Source organism: Cupressus sempervirens, chromosome 4 (assembly GCF_028749045.1).
Source record: "Cupressus sempervirens isolate cs-2001-9-10 chromosome 4, ASM2874904v1, whole genome shotgun sequence".
In the NCBI taxonomy this organism is placed as follows: domain Eukaryota; kingdom Viridiplantae; phylum Streptophyta; class Pinopsida; order Cupressales; family Cupressaceae; genus Cupressus; species Cupressus sempervirens.
In genome coordinates this window covers 576513138-576528171 of record NC_143121.1, presented here as the reverse complement: position 1 = coordinate 576528171, position 15034 = coordinate 576513138, and the positions used below count along the sequence as shown (strand labels likewise).

Sequence of the window (15034 nt, the reverse complement as noted above, 5' to 3'; positions counted from 1 at the left end):
AAAGGGTCTTAATGCTTACCTTAAATGCTTAAATCTCCTTTGTGCAAGCAATCTTCCCTCCTTTAGCACTTCTCAATCAATTGCCTTCTAAAAATATTGCCCGCTCTTCAAAATGCTAAAATGAGAAAAAGAGAGAGTGAATAGAAAAAAATGAGCTTTGTCTAGGGTGAATTGATGCCTTTATGGTCATATTAGAGTTTTAGGCAAAAAAACAATAATAAAACACCTATTCATGAGTTTTTTGTTTACTTGATGGCTGGAGGCATTTTAAATCGGGTGTATCTCGGGTTTGCGTCGGACACATCAGTGCATCCAGGGCTTACCCTGAACACACCTGAGTGAACCCAGTTCAGGTAAACCAGTGCTTTACACATACCCTGCAACTAAGTTCTTCATGATTCATTTTCTACAACTATTTGGAGCTCCTGTGTAAGGCTGATTTACCGTAGCCATTTAGAGTTCTTGTATACAACTAAATATCTGCAACCATCTAGAGTTGTTGTGTAACAAGTTGTTCACTAATAGACTCAAGCATATATTAAATTCCAACACTATAATTCTAAGATAATGCAACTCATCTAGCTCACATTAAATATGCGTTGTGAGATCAAATAAAAAAAATCATTTTTTATATGGAGATTAGGTTTGGAACCATTTCAGTTGTCAAAAGTTGTTCAGTAGTTAGTTTCTTTATCACTTTCCCACAACTATATAATAAGCTTCTTTGAAAATTGTAAAGTGGGTTTTTCATATACATTTTATGTGATTAATAAAAGGTTGTTGATCCTTTTCCCGTGGTCTTTCCCCAATTGAGTTTTTCCATGTATATTTGTGCTGTCCATCTTATATTGTTATTTTATTTTATTTGAGTAATGATTTAGGTATCTGGCTACATATAATATTTAGGCTTAGGTTTTTATTATTTACCTAATCCATAACAATTGGTATCAAGCCTTGCTTAGCCTTTGTTGTAGATTTGGGGTGTCTAAGTTTTATTTGCATGTGGTTCAACAGAATCAATGATAAGTATTGAAAAAGTTATAGGGGCAAACTTTAACATATGGAGATCAAAAATGGAAGATATATTCACCCTAAAAGATCTACAGTTGTCGACTGAGTGAAAATCAAAGAAGCCATAAAATATGAGTGATGAAGATTGGGACAAGTTAAATCAAAAGACAATTGCTACTATCCAACAATCTTTGGCAGACAATATACTTTCATTTTTCACAAGAAAAGACAACTACATCATTGTGGAAGAAACTTCATGACTTATATGAACAAGATATGTCAGTCAAAAAATTATTTTTGATGAAAATATTATTTAGTCTCAAAATGAGGGAAGAGAGTTCAGTGGTTGAAGTTTGAACATTTAAATGAGTTGCAGATAGTGTTGAATCAATTGACATCATTTAAAATTCTTTTGATGATGAAATTAGAGCTCTTCTACTCTTAAGTTTTGTGTCTAATAGTTGGCAAAACTTAGTGTCACCATAAGTAACGCAGCACCAAAATGTAAACTATCTTTTGAAGATGTTTCTCACAGTTTGTTGAATGAAGAAATGCGCAGGATATCTATGGAAGAAGAAATGCCAAATAAGGAGGCATTAACTCTATCTGATTGTGGAAGAAGGCCATATAGAAATAAGTCCAAGAAATCAATTTCAAGAGGAAGGTCAAAGTCTAGGCATGTAAGAATTACCTACTTCCATTATGGAAAGCCTGGTCATATCAAAAAGCATTGTTGGAAATTAAAGGAGGAGCAAAAGGTAGCCAACAATAATGAGGAAACTACTGCTTTTCTATCAAGAGGAGAGGTATTAATTATTGTACCTTATGAGGATGTAAGTCTTTCTACTTCAACTTATGATAGGGATTGGATTTTAGATTCTAGAGCCTCCTATCAAGTTACACCAAGCAAAGAAAAAATTATTTCTTATAGATATGCTTATATGGGTAAAGTTCGCTTGGGTGATAAAAGTCTTCGTAATATTGAAGGGATAGGAGACATTCTAATAAAAACAAAAGATGGTTGTAGTCTATTGCTTACACAGGGTAGGCATATACCAGAACTTGGAATGAATTTGATTTCATCTGGAAAGTTAGATGATGAAGGCTACCATACAACTTTTGGAAAAGGAGGATGGAAAATTATAAAAGGTTCACTAGTTGTTGCTAAAGGGAAGAAAATAGGCTCTCTCTACAGATTGAAATCAAGGTTTCAAAGATCAAACACTATTGCTATTGCAAAGGAAGAGTTTGTAGTGGATGCACAAAAGACCTGGTAACATGACTAATAGAGGTTTGAAAATTCTTGCTGAACAAAAGCTTTTCCCTGGAATAAAAGGTACAAAATTTAAATTTTGAGAACATTATTTTATGGGTAGTCAAAAAAGGGTATCATTTATAAGAGATATAGAAATTTGATACATTCTGATGTATGTGGCCCAATTAATGTAAAATCTCTTAGAGGAGCAATTTATTTTCTAAATTTTATTGACGACGCATCAAAGAAAGTGTGGGCTTATCCTATGAAAAGCAAAGATCAGGTTTTAGATATTTTTCAAAAATTTCATGTGGTCGTTGAACGAGAAACTAACAAATTGTTGAGATGCATTAAAATAGATAATGTTGGGGAATAAGGTTCTAAATTGTTTGAAGAGTATTGCAACAAACATGGGATAAAGCACATTAAAACAGTTCCATGCAAACCACAACAAAATGGAACAGCTAAAAAAATGAATTGAACCATAATGGAAAAAGTAAGGAGTGTACTTTCAAATTCTAGTTTGCCAAAATATTTTTGGGCAAAGGCTCTTATTACAGCTTGCTACTTCATAAATTGTTCTCCCACAACTTCACTAAATGGTGGTATTCCCGAATAGGTATGGACTGGTGAAGATCTACGCTATACTCATTCGGAAGCATTTGACTAAGGCATATGTGCATATTCCTAATGAACAAAGGTCCAAGTTGGAAGAAAAGTCCCTTAAGCATATTTTCTTAGGATATGCTGCTAATGAGTAAGGTTACCAGTTGCGGGATCCTTTAACAAGGAGGATTATTAGAGGTAGGGATGTTATTTTTAATGAAGAAAAAATGTTTAAGACTTGAAAATGGTGTGGAGAATCAATGTATTGAAATTCCAATTGAAAAAATTAAATGTCCCCTTTCTAATTTTATATGATATTTAAAGCCTCTGATCAGATTTTAAAATCAAACAATCAATATTTCAAAGATCAACTAATTTCTCAATAAAACCCAAATCGGGTATGCCCGTAATAGTGTCAAAAACTTCATAGCTTCACATATTACTAATAAATCTAAAAGTAGACACTTTTTTACAAAAAAATTTCCAAATCTGAATAGAGTTCACACAACAGCTCCCAAACGGAGGACAAAAAGACATGCTCATCAGACACCCGAAAACAACACAAAATAGCCCGAAAACACCACAATACACTAATAATCTATCACAGAAGTATAACCACGACCCAATACATGTATCTAGCTCTATTTTAACATCTAAATGTCTGCAATACAGCAGCAAACCAAACTAATACAAAATACTCAACCGAAAACACCAAGCTCTTATAAGAAACACACCCGACAACTCACAAATTTGCATTGTTTAGCCCAAAAGCAAACTCTGCATGAGCTTGCACATGGAATGGCCTCAAACTCCCGTCATTAGCCTTCCTGGAAACCTACAAACTCCCGTCCTTGGGTCTCCTTCTCCACAGGTTTGGCAGCCTCTAAAGAACAACAAAGCAATGAGCAAAAATCAAGTTCTAGAATGAGCCCGAAATGCCTCCAAACCTTTTTAAAAGAGGGCATAACCCTAACTCACAACCAAGAGGGGTCAATAATACATATTTTAATAGTAATTTTCATTTATTAATCCATTGGTTTTTCCAAAGATTAACCCCCTTTCCCGAGGCTTCACTTTTTGAGCCTACCAACCTTAGCAAAAGTTACTTTTTTTAATTATTTGAAAAGGGGACATGACAAGTCCTCCCTCCCAAATATTGTTTGTTCTCAAGCAATGAAGGTTGGGATGCTCAAAAATATGTGCTCCTTCCCAGGTTGCATCGTCCAATGGTAATTCTTTCCATTTGACCAAATGCTCTATGATGCTCCTATTTCTCAACCTTTTCTCTCTTGTATCCAAAACCTCTTCTGGTATCAACACTAATTTTCCTTCATCATCAAGAGGTGGTAATTTTGCAAATGCTATAGTTTTCTAGTCTAGAACCTTCTTCAAGCAAGAGACATGGAAAACATTATGTATTTTGTTGTTTGGTGGGAGCTCCAATTCATAAGCTACCTCTCCTACCTTCCTGATGACCTTATAAAGCCCACAGAACCTTGGCTTGAGCTTCTCTGCCCCACTCCTCTTCAAGGTGTTTTGCTTATATGGTTGCAACCTAACAAAGAACAAATCTCCCACCTCAAAAGATCTTTCAGTCCTTTTCCTATCAGCATACAACTTTTGTTGGTTCTATGCATGTTGTAGATTACCCTTGAGGGACCTTATTATGTCTTGGCTTTGCTTGACAAAATCACTTGCTGCAGGTACTCTGCTATCTGAAAGTACTAGATCAACAAAGAAAAGGGCATCATGAGCATAAAGAGCACGGAAAGGAGGCATACGAATAGACATGTGATGAGATGTATTGTAACAATACTCCCCTAGGTGCAACCATTTCACCCAAGCATGTTGTTGATTTGAAACATAGTTCCTCAAATATCCCTCTATCCATTTAGTAACTATCTCTGTTTTTCCATCTGTTTGAGGGTGATAGCTAGTACTGGGAGTGAGTTCAGCTCCTGCCAAATGAAAGAGCTCCTTCCAGAAAGAGCTGAGGAATCTACTGTCCCGGTCACTGATGATGTTCCTAGGCAAGCCATGTAACTTAAAAATTTCCTCGAAGAACAATTCGGTCACTTGTGATGCCTTGAAATTAGATGTGATGGGAAAGAAATGTGCATACTTAGTGAGTCTATCTACCACCACATATATACAATCCTTACCTTGAACCTTGGGCAACCCGGTGATGAAGTCCATGGAAATACTTTCCCATTTTTGTTCAAGAATAAGAAGTGGTTGCAACAACCCTACAGGAAAAGTTTGCTCACTCTTGCTTTGTTGGCATATCATACATTCCTTAATGTGTTTAAGGACATCAACCTTCATACCCTTCCATGCAAACCGCTCTTGAAGTCGTCTGTATGTCTTGAAGTATCCTTGATGACCAGCCAAAGGTGTGTCATGAAAAGCCCTCAATATCCTCTCCTTAGTTTTTGATCCTGGCACTAAGAAGATCCTATTATTGTAATAAATCAATTCATCAACAACCTTGTACTTGTTATCATCCACTAACTTATCCAAAATCTTGGTGGCAAAAGAACCCTTAGCATACTCTAAAATTATGGAGACTTTCCAATCAGCAGAAATAGATGTTAAGGAACACAAAGTGGGCTTTCTTGAGAGAGCATCAGCAACCACATTATTCTTTCCTTTCATGTATTCAATATCAAAATCATAAGCTTGCAATTTGCTTAGCCATTTTTGTTGACGATCATTCAAATCCCTTTGGTTCAAGAAGAACCTAAGGCTATTATGGTCTGTCTTTACAATAAATCTCCCACATACCAAATATTGTCTAAACTTATGAAGTGCATGCATGATTGCCAACATTTCCTTATCATAGATGGAGTAACCTTTCTTTGATTGATTTAATTTTCTACTCTCAAATGCTATTGGATGCCCCCTTTGAGTTAGGACAGCCCCTATACCTTCTCCAGAAGCATCACATTCAACAACAAAAGATAAAGAGAAATCTGGAATTGCAAGCACAGGGCATGAACTCATTACCTCCTTAAGCTTATCAAATGTTTTTTGTGCCTCTTCTGTCCAAATAAAAGCTCCTTTCTTTGTCAAATCAGTCAAAGGGGCAGCAAGCTGAGAAAATCCCTTTGCAAATCTCCTATAGTAGCTACAAAACCCCAAGAAACCTCTCAACTGTGTAAGATTAGTGGGTGGAGGCCAATCCAAAATTGTCTGGATTTTTTTGTTGATCAACCTGTACTCCTTTAGAACTTATAATATGTCCCAAATATAGGATCTTTGTCAAACCAAACTCACAGTTAGATAGCTTAGCATAGAAGGATTGCTGCTCCAAGATTCCCAAAATAGTGTCTATGTGCTTTAGATGCTCTTCCCATGTTTTACTGTAAATCAAGATATCATCAAAAAATACCAAAACAAATTTTCAAAGATACTGATTGAATACCTTATTCATACAAGATTGGAATGTTGTTAGTGCATTAGTATGGCTAAATGGCATAACAAGAAATTCAAAGTACCCATAGTGACATCTAAAAGCGGTATTTTCCATATCTTCCCTCCTCGTGTGGATTTGATGGTACCCTGATCTTAAGTCAATTTTTGAGAAGTATACAGCACCATGTAACTCATCAATGAGTTCATCTATGCGTGGTATGGGATACCTATTTTTTATGGTCTTCTTGTTTAGAGCCCTGTAGTCTATACACATTCTCATTGTACCATCATTTTTCTTGACAAGTACCACAGATGATGCAAATGGACTAGAGCTAGGCCTTATGAATCCCATGTCCAGGAGTTCCTTAATAGTTTTTTCTATTTCTTCCTTATAACCTCTTCGATGGCAGTATGGAGTTGTTATAACTGGTTTGGCACTATGTTCTAAATCTATAACATGCTCAAAACCTCTATCTGGTGGTAATCCCGAAGGCAAATCATTGAAAACTATACTATGCTTATCAAAAATATTAATTTCAAAATGGAAATTACTTTGATTCTTTGGAGAGCTTGTTGGATGGATCATGACTCTGCTGTCCATGCTACCTGTCCTCTTCGAAAAGTCCTCTCCATCCTCTTTGCAGAGACTACCTTAGGTACTCCATTTGATAAGCCTCTCAATAAGACTTCTTTCCCATTGGAATGAAATTTGAACTCCATAGTTTGATGGTTCATGTAATAGCCTCCAATAGAGTGCAATCATTGAACACCCAATACAAGATCTGTCTCCCCAATGCCAACAACATAGAAGTCATCACATAACTCATAATCTCCTAAGGTCATCTTGAGTTGTTTCACCACCCATGTGCAAGGCATAGTGAATCCATCAGCTACAGTAACGTTGAATCCTTCAAAATCTTCTGCTTTAAGCCCTCTTTTCATGACAAATCCCTCATCAATAAAATTGTGAGTTGCCCCACTATCAAGAAGAACTGTCAACCTTTGCCCTGCTAGTACCCCTCGAATTCGGAAGGGATGGTATCTTAGGACTCCTAATAATACTGCTAAAGTGTCATCCTTGCTGATTTCTTTTTCTTTCTCTTCTTCTTCCTCCTCCTTAGTGTCATGAAATTCCTCATACTCATCTAAATCAGATTTTGAAGCAACTTCAATATAGTGCACTTGACCTTTCCCCAAACATCTGTGTCCTGGAACCCATGGTTCTCTACAAGTGAAACAAATCTTTTTACTTCGTAATTCACTCCTAGTCTCTTCATCTACCTTCCTTTTTGCTACATTTATCACATTCTTTGGTGGTAGTGCTGGAAAAGTCTTTTTCTGAAAATTCTCCTTATGTTGCCAAAGATTTGGGAGTTTTTGATTTGTGGCTGGTTTCATAGGCACACAAGTTTCAAGTTGCAAGCTTCTTTTGATAGCTTCCTGTAAGGTTGAGGGTGAGAAAGCCTTAACCAAACCCTTAATAGAATCTTCCAACCCATCAAGGAAAAGATAAACAATCCTCTTTTCACTCATATCGGGTACCATAGCAACCACTTTTTGAAACTCTTCTATATACTCATTAACTGATTTGGTTTGCTTCAACTTTGACAATTCTTTAAAATACTCTTCCTCATCCTTCAAGTCAAATCTATCTATCACTCTTTGACTGAAATCATCAAATGTAGTTACCTGATCATGACCTTGAGTAGTCATTCCATGATACCACCAATCATAGGCTGCATCTTCCAAGTGTAGACTTGCAAATTGAACGGCATCACTCTCCTTCATGGGGTTAAGTGCGAAGAAAGTCTGTAATTTTTGTAGCCATGCTCTAGCTGAAATTTTATTTGTTCCATCAAAAGTAGGTGCTGTAAACTTGCTTATTTTATTTTTGAGCTCTCTTCCACTCATGTTATGCTCCCTCCTGTACTCTTGCTTGGGCATCAAAGTGTTCATCATATCCACATATTCTCTAAAAGGAACCGAATTGCGAAAGTCGTCATCAAAGCCATTGTAAGTAGCCCTTAATGCAATCAAGTTACTTGTAACCTCTTCCACAGGACTAAGGGCTGGATTTGGTATTGGTGGCTCATCTGCAGGCAGGAAAATAGTTTTTGTTGATTTAGAGGGTGTGGGTTTCACATTTCTTGGCTCCTCTGAAGTGCTTCCTTTCTCATTAGTAGATACAACTCCTTGCAGTTTTTCTGTCAATATCCGTAAAGCCTCTCTAGTTTCTACCAAACTATCCACTGTTTGCTTCTGAGTATTCTGGATGTCCTAGAAGAATTTCTTTGCCATCTCATCTGAGTCAGTCATACCTGTTCCTTGAATTTTGTACTTTTATTTTTAACTGGAGGTTTGATCAGAATTTCTTTATTCTTTCCTTGCTGCAAATATCTCTTTTCTCTTTCACTTGGTTGCATACAAACTTCTACAAACCCTCAGGCTAGCAAGATCATAGCTCTAATACCACTGAAATGTCCCCTTTCTAATTTTATATGATATTTAAAGCCTCTAATCAAATTTTAAAATCAAACAACCAATATTTTAAAGATCAACTAATTTCTCAATAAAACCCAAATCGGGTAATGCCCGTAATAGTGCCAAAAACTTCATAGCTTCACATATTACTAATAAATCTGAAAGTAGACTTTTTTACAAAAAAATTTCCAACATAATGGCCCAAAAAATGACATTTCCAGATCTTTATAGAGTTCACACAACAGCTCCCAAACGGAGGACAAAAAAACATGCCCATCGGACTCCTGAAAACAACACAAAATAGCCCGGAAACACCACAATACACTAATAATCTATCACAGAAGTATAACCACGACCCAATACATGTATCTAGCTCTATTTCAACATCTAAATGTCTGCAATACAGCAGCAAACCAAACTGATACAAAATACTCAACCGAAAACACCAAGCTCTTATAAGAAACACACCCGACAACTCACAAATTTGCACTATTTAGCCCAAAGGCAAACTCTGCATGAGCTTGCACATGGAATGCCCTCAAATTCCCATCCTTACCCTTCCTGAAAACCTACAAACTCCCGTCCTTGGGTCTCCCTCTCCACAAGTTTGGCAGCCTTTGAAGAACAACAAAGCAATGAGCAAAAATCAAGTTCTAGAATGAGCCCGAAATGCCTCCAAACCTCTTTAAAAGAGGGCATATCCCTAAATCACGACCAAGAGGGGTCAATAATACATATTTTAATAGTAATTTTCATTTATTAATCCACTAGTTTTTCCAAAGATTAACCCCCTTTCCCCAGGCTTCACTTTTTGAGCCTGCCAACCTTAGCAAAAGTTATTATTTTTTAATTATTTGAAAAGGGGACATGACAAAAACAACAGTAAAACAAACCGCCATGGTACAAGAAGATAATGAACAGTTATTGCAACAAAATGAAAATCAAGGACACCAACAAGAAGTATAGGAACAGCCTCGCAAATCAAGCAGGACACATAGGCCTTCACAAAGATATCCAGAATCAGAATATGTGCTATTTACTAATGAAGGTGAATATTGTGTAAATTGGAAAGAGGCTACGCAAGAAGAGATAAAATCAAGGGGGCAACCCCTAGCGCGAATGGTTGACGGATAGGCGTGAAGTTGTGGGTCACCCCCATGGTCTCGAGTTCAATTCCGCCTCCGGGTTTAACTGGTGAGAGTGGCTTGCGCGCTATTGCTCTTCACCCATGGGGGACTAGTCTCGCCCTAAGCTCGCATCGGCCGCTGGTCATCGCTGGGCATGGGTCACGGGGACAGCTTCATGTATTAAAAAAAAAAGAGAGAGATCAAATCTCTACATAATAATGAGACATGGGATTTAGTTGAAAGACCAAAAGAAAGGAAAGTTCAAAAGAACAAGTGTGTGTATTGCATAAAAAATGAAGGAAAAGAAAATCAGAAAAGATTTAAAGCACAACTTGTGGTGAAAGCATTTGAACAAGAACCAGGTATTGATTTTACAGAAATTTTTTCCCCTATTAAAATGACATCAATACAAGTACTACTTGGTCTTGTTGCTGCTCTAAATTTAGAATTAGAACAATTAGATGTCAAGACAGCTTTCTTACATGGAAATCTAGATGAAGAGATTCTTATGGAGCAGCCAGAGGGATTTATTGAAAAAAGGTAGATAAAATCTGGTCTGCAAATTAAAAGGAGTCTTTTTATGGGTTGAAACAAGCCCTGCGTCAATGGTATAAGAAATTTGACTCTTTAATGGTTAATAATAGTTTCAAAAGATTAAATGCTGAGTTTACATTAAAAGAGAAGAAAATGGAAATTGTATTGTCTTATTATTGTATATTGATGACATGTTGATTGCTGGAAAAGACAAATTGATAATTAAAAAGTTAAAAGAAGAATTCAATCGGGCCTTTCTAATGAAAGATTTGGGACAAGCAACAGAGATTTTGGGGATGCAAATTACCTGTGATGGAGAGAATAAAAAATTATGGCTGTTACAACTTACAACAACAATATCTTGAAAAAGTATTGGAAAAAATTTAATATGTCTGGTACAAAGCCTGTAGGTACACCACTTGCTTCTCATTTTAAATTACCATCTAACCAATGTCCCACTAGTATTGAAGAAAAGGAAGAAATGTCCAAAATTCCATATGCCTCTGCAATAGGAAGTCTTATGTATGCTTTGGTATGCACACATTCTGACATTGCACATTTAGTGGGAGTTGTAAGTAGGCTTCTGGCAAATCTTAGCAACGAACATTGAGCTACTGTTAAATGGATGCTTAGATACATAAAAGGATCAATTAAGCATTTGCTTGTGTTTTCAAGATATTGATATCTTGTTGGAAGGATTTACAAATGCTGATATGGCAGGTGAGATAGATTCTTTCAGATCTACAACATGATATATTTATACAATTGCAGGAACTAGAGACTCATGGGTATCTTGGTTACAAAATGTAGTGGCTTTATCTACCATAGAGGCTGAATATGTTGCAGAAACAGAAGCAAGAAAAGAAATGCTATAGATGAGAAGGTTTTTGGAAGAACTAGGTTTGCAACAAGAAAAGTATCTATTGAACTGTGATAACCAAAGTGCAATTCATCTTGCCAGAAATCCGGCTTTTCCTGCTCAAACAAAACACATTAATGGTAGATATCACTAGATTTGACAAGTGCTCAATGATGGTCTTCTACAATTGGAGAAAATGCACAGAAGATAATCAGGCTGATACGTTAACAAAACATTTTACTGAGGGATAAGCAGTATCTTTGTAGAACCTCAGTTGGTTTAATACAAACGTGATGAAATAGCCTGGAATTGGATCAGCGGCAAGGAAATATAAAATAATGTCCTCTATTTGATCTCAAGTGGGAGATTGCTAGTAGTGAGATCAAATAAAATAAATCAATTTTTATGAGGAGATTAGGTTTGGAACTGTTTCAGTTGTCAAAAGTTGTTAGCTAGATAGTTTCTCTGTCAGTTTCCACAGCTATATAATAAGCTTCTTTGAAAATTGTAAAGTGGGTTTTTGATATACATTTTCTGTGATCATTTTCGGTCGTTTTTCCCAAGTTGGGGTTTTCCATGTATATTTGCATTGTCCATCTTATATTGTTATTTTATTTAATTTGAGCAATGATTTAGGAATTTGGCTGCACATAATATTTAGGTTTAAGTATTTTATTATTTACCTAATCCATAACACATCTTTCATTTCATAAAAATCTACATGTGCATTACAAAAGCACTCAAAAACGCCATAAAAACGCTTCACTTGCTTCTGTGCAGTTTATTCAAAGCACTTCATTCATAGATTCTACGAGTCTATTGAGAAATTGAACATAGGTAACCTGTAATTACTTTGATGCATTAAATTCCAGATGTCTCCGCTGAAAGTACTTGAAAAATCATACGAAAACTTCAATAGATTCTATGCAGTTTTAATAAAAACTTCAACAATAATCATAAATGTCAGTCCATCCAACTACAGATCTAAATTGAATGCAACTAATTTGCAAACACTGTGAATCAATTAAAAATGCAATTTTTCCCATAGATTCTACGAATCTCGTGCAAAACAGTTAATATATCAAAAACCAAACAAAAGCCCACAGTTTGAATGCAAGTAATTCGGAAAAGCTTCGACAATGTTTACGCACGTGACCATCGATTCTATAACTCTCCGAATGGTGAAAGCGACTAATCCCTAAAATTCAACTTCTCTTATGAAAATAATCAAAACACCAGACAAAAGCTTCCATAGTTTCCTTGTAGTTTCTTCCAAAAAGCTTCGACGATATTAATGATCTCAATTCTACAAGTCTCTTGCTAAATTAAAGACGCCTAATCCGCAATTACCATGACTCGAATAACGCATGAAAATACCCAAAACATTTCCTAAAATACCATTCCGTACATTTCCTAAAATTCCCGAAACATAAGACCAAAGCTTCAATAGTTTCTATGCTGTTTATTATATGAAAGCTTTATTTGATTCCAATATTAACAGGAAGGAAAAATATAAACTAAAAGCATGGCCAACTACAAACTATGAAATTTTAATCGCAAGCTTTTCCCGACAAATGCATAAACTCCGCCTCTATTTTCATACTACTGGTATAGAAGTGAAAAAATTGTTTTATTTAGCGCCAGAATTAAATTGAACAACATAAAAGTAAAGCACCTCTTAAATATTCGAGGAGAGTAAGATGAGCCAATCCATCGCTGAGCATTCGGCGCTTCCCATTAACGTACAAAATAGGCTCTTCTGTTTTCATCTGTGTCTCTAAGAAATTAGAATCGCCTTTCAAAGATCCCATGCTCGAACAGCATGAATGTTCTCCAGCCTCCGATATTGTAGGATTTCCGCTCCTGAGAATTTTTCAATTTACTTCTCCTCTGCACGAATTGGTTACAGGTAAAATGAAGACATAGAAACAAGGAGAATATAAGATTCTTCAAATTTTCAGAGGTTAAATATAATCTCTAGATAACGTGCCTTATTAGTTTTGGAGTGGCAATCTCCAGATTTTGATAATGAATTCTATTATATTCTCAACCATGCAGCTGTTGAGTCATTTTTAAATTTGACTCGGATATTACTGCAAGTTAAAAAAATGAATTTATGTTTCCACTACCTCAACCGTGGAAAAATAGACAACTTTCCCCCCTACACGCTTTTATCTTTTTCCCATATTCCTATTTCACTCGAAAGCGAATTAACATGAGCGGATCTCTTGTCCTGTCACAATGTGTAGAAGAAAAAGTTGGATTTCGTTTATCCAAATCGGGGAATAGGTTGCAAGTAGAAAATAAGAATGAAGAATAACACAACAATGAAGAATAAAAGTTATGGTCATAAACGAAGAGTCTCGCTCTGTCATCTTCTTCCTTTCCGTGAGGGCTTTGACATGGTTGGGTGGACTTTTCAAAATAAAATATTGAGGGCCCATTTGGATTTTGGTGTTGTTTTTAACGTCTTTTAAATTAATGGATTTTTAAATTTGATGCAATGATATGAGTGGGATTGAACACATTTTAATTGTTGTGATAAAGAGTGGTTGACTTTATGTCTACACTTATAATGCCCAATTTTTCTTACAACATTGTATGAAGTTGTTAGTATAATGATGACTACCTAAAATTGAAAGAAACTAGTTATGTGATGCCACATTGGTTGTGCAAGTATTGTTAGAGTAATTAGATATTTCGTAATTAGCTCTAGTCTACTTAAGCTAAACTTTAGGCATCTAATAATTAATTTTTTTATTAATTATTATGAGCAATCTAGGTAAAGACTTTTTTCGAGTTTCGATCTCTTTATAATGACCATCTCTCTTTGTAAACATTAATTGAGATTTATTCACTTTTGATAATAGCAAATTCTTTTTTTGCTCATCAAGAATGTCTCATCTATGGTTATGGCAATTCCAACCTTCATAGTTTTTTGCTTCTCTCTTTCTCTGTGACAGGTGTTTGCATGCAAATGATTCTTGGGAGTTGTGGGTTGATCTTTCATCAACTTCAACATGGTATTAGAGCTTCAGATCTTCATGCCCCTATTCTGTTTATGAGAGGTTTGGCTTGGCTTTCAAATCTGTGTTTTTTGTTCAAAGGGTTTCATTTTTCAAAGATTTTTTGTATTGAATTTATGGGCTCACTAATTTTTAGTGCACTTTGAGCCCAAACGAACATCACCATTGAGCTTAGAGTGTCCAAAAACTCATATTTTCATATAAGATTTGTCAAATTCGGACATTTGGAACCTGAGGCAAAAAAATTGCTCCCATATTGGGCACATTTCCCCAAGCAACGATTTTCTAATTCATAGGCACACTTCTTGAGGCAATATTTTTATATTTTCTGCACACAAATTGATATTTTTTGTTTCAAAAATTGTGATTTTGGCATGTTTCCCAAAGTGATGATTTTCTGGATTTTGGCGTGCACATCACAATTTTTTGAAAATCGATAAATTTTGCACATTTCTCAAAGTGGCGATTTTGTGCTTTTTGGCACACAAATCAAGATTTTTGGTTCGGTAGTCAAGGTTTTGGTACATTTCCCCAAGTGGTGATTTTGCGATTTTTGTAACAAAAAATGAGTTTTTTCACGTAAATCAAGATTTTTTGGCACACAAATTGAGATAGATTTGGCACAGAACTGGCACGCTTCTTGACACAATTTTTCATACTTGTAAGCACGCTTTCTAGGACATTTTGACATCGATCTTGAAGCGGTAATTTTTTGTGTTTC

At 35.8% G+C, this 15034-nt stretch overlaps 1 protein-coding gene across 1 annotated transcript in view; it reads right to left on the bottom strand.

Moving 5' to 3' along the window:
• Nucleotides 1–13398, bottom strand: part of LOC149562510 (xanthine dehydrogenase 1-like) — a 205887-nt gene extending 192489 nt beyond the window's left edge. Inside the window, exons 1-2 of the mRNA XM_089825993.1 lie at nucleotides 13278–13398; nucleotides 12963–13177 (exon numbers count right to left, since the gene is read on the bottom strand). Coding sequence (XP_089682119.1) covers nucleotides 12963–13098 — 136 coding nt within the window. The 5' untranslated portion in view covers nucleotides 13099–13177; nucleotides 13278–13398. The remainder of the gene's footprint in view (nucleotides 1–12962; nucleotides 13178–13277) is intronic.
• Nucleotides 13399–15034: the final 1636 nt, after the last annotated feature.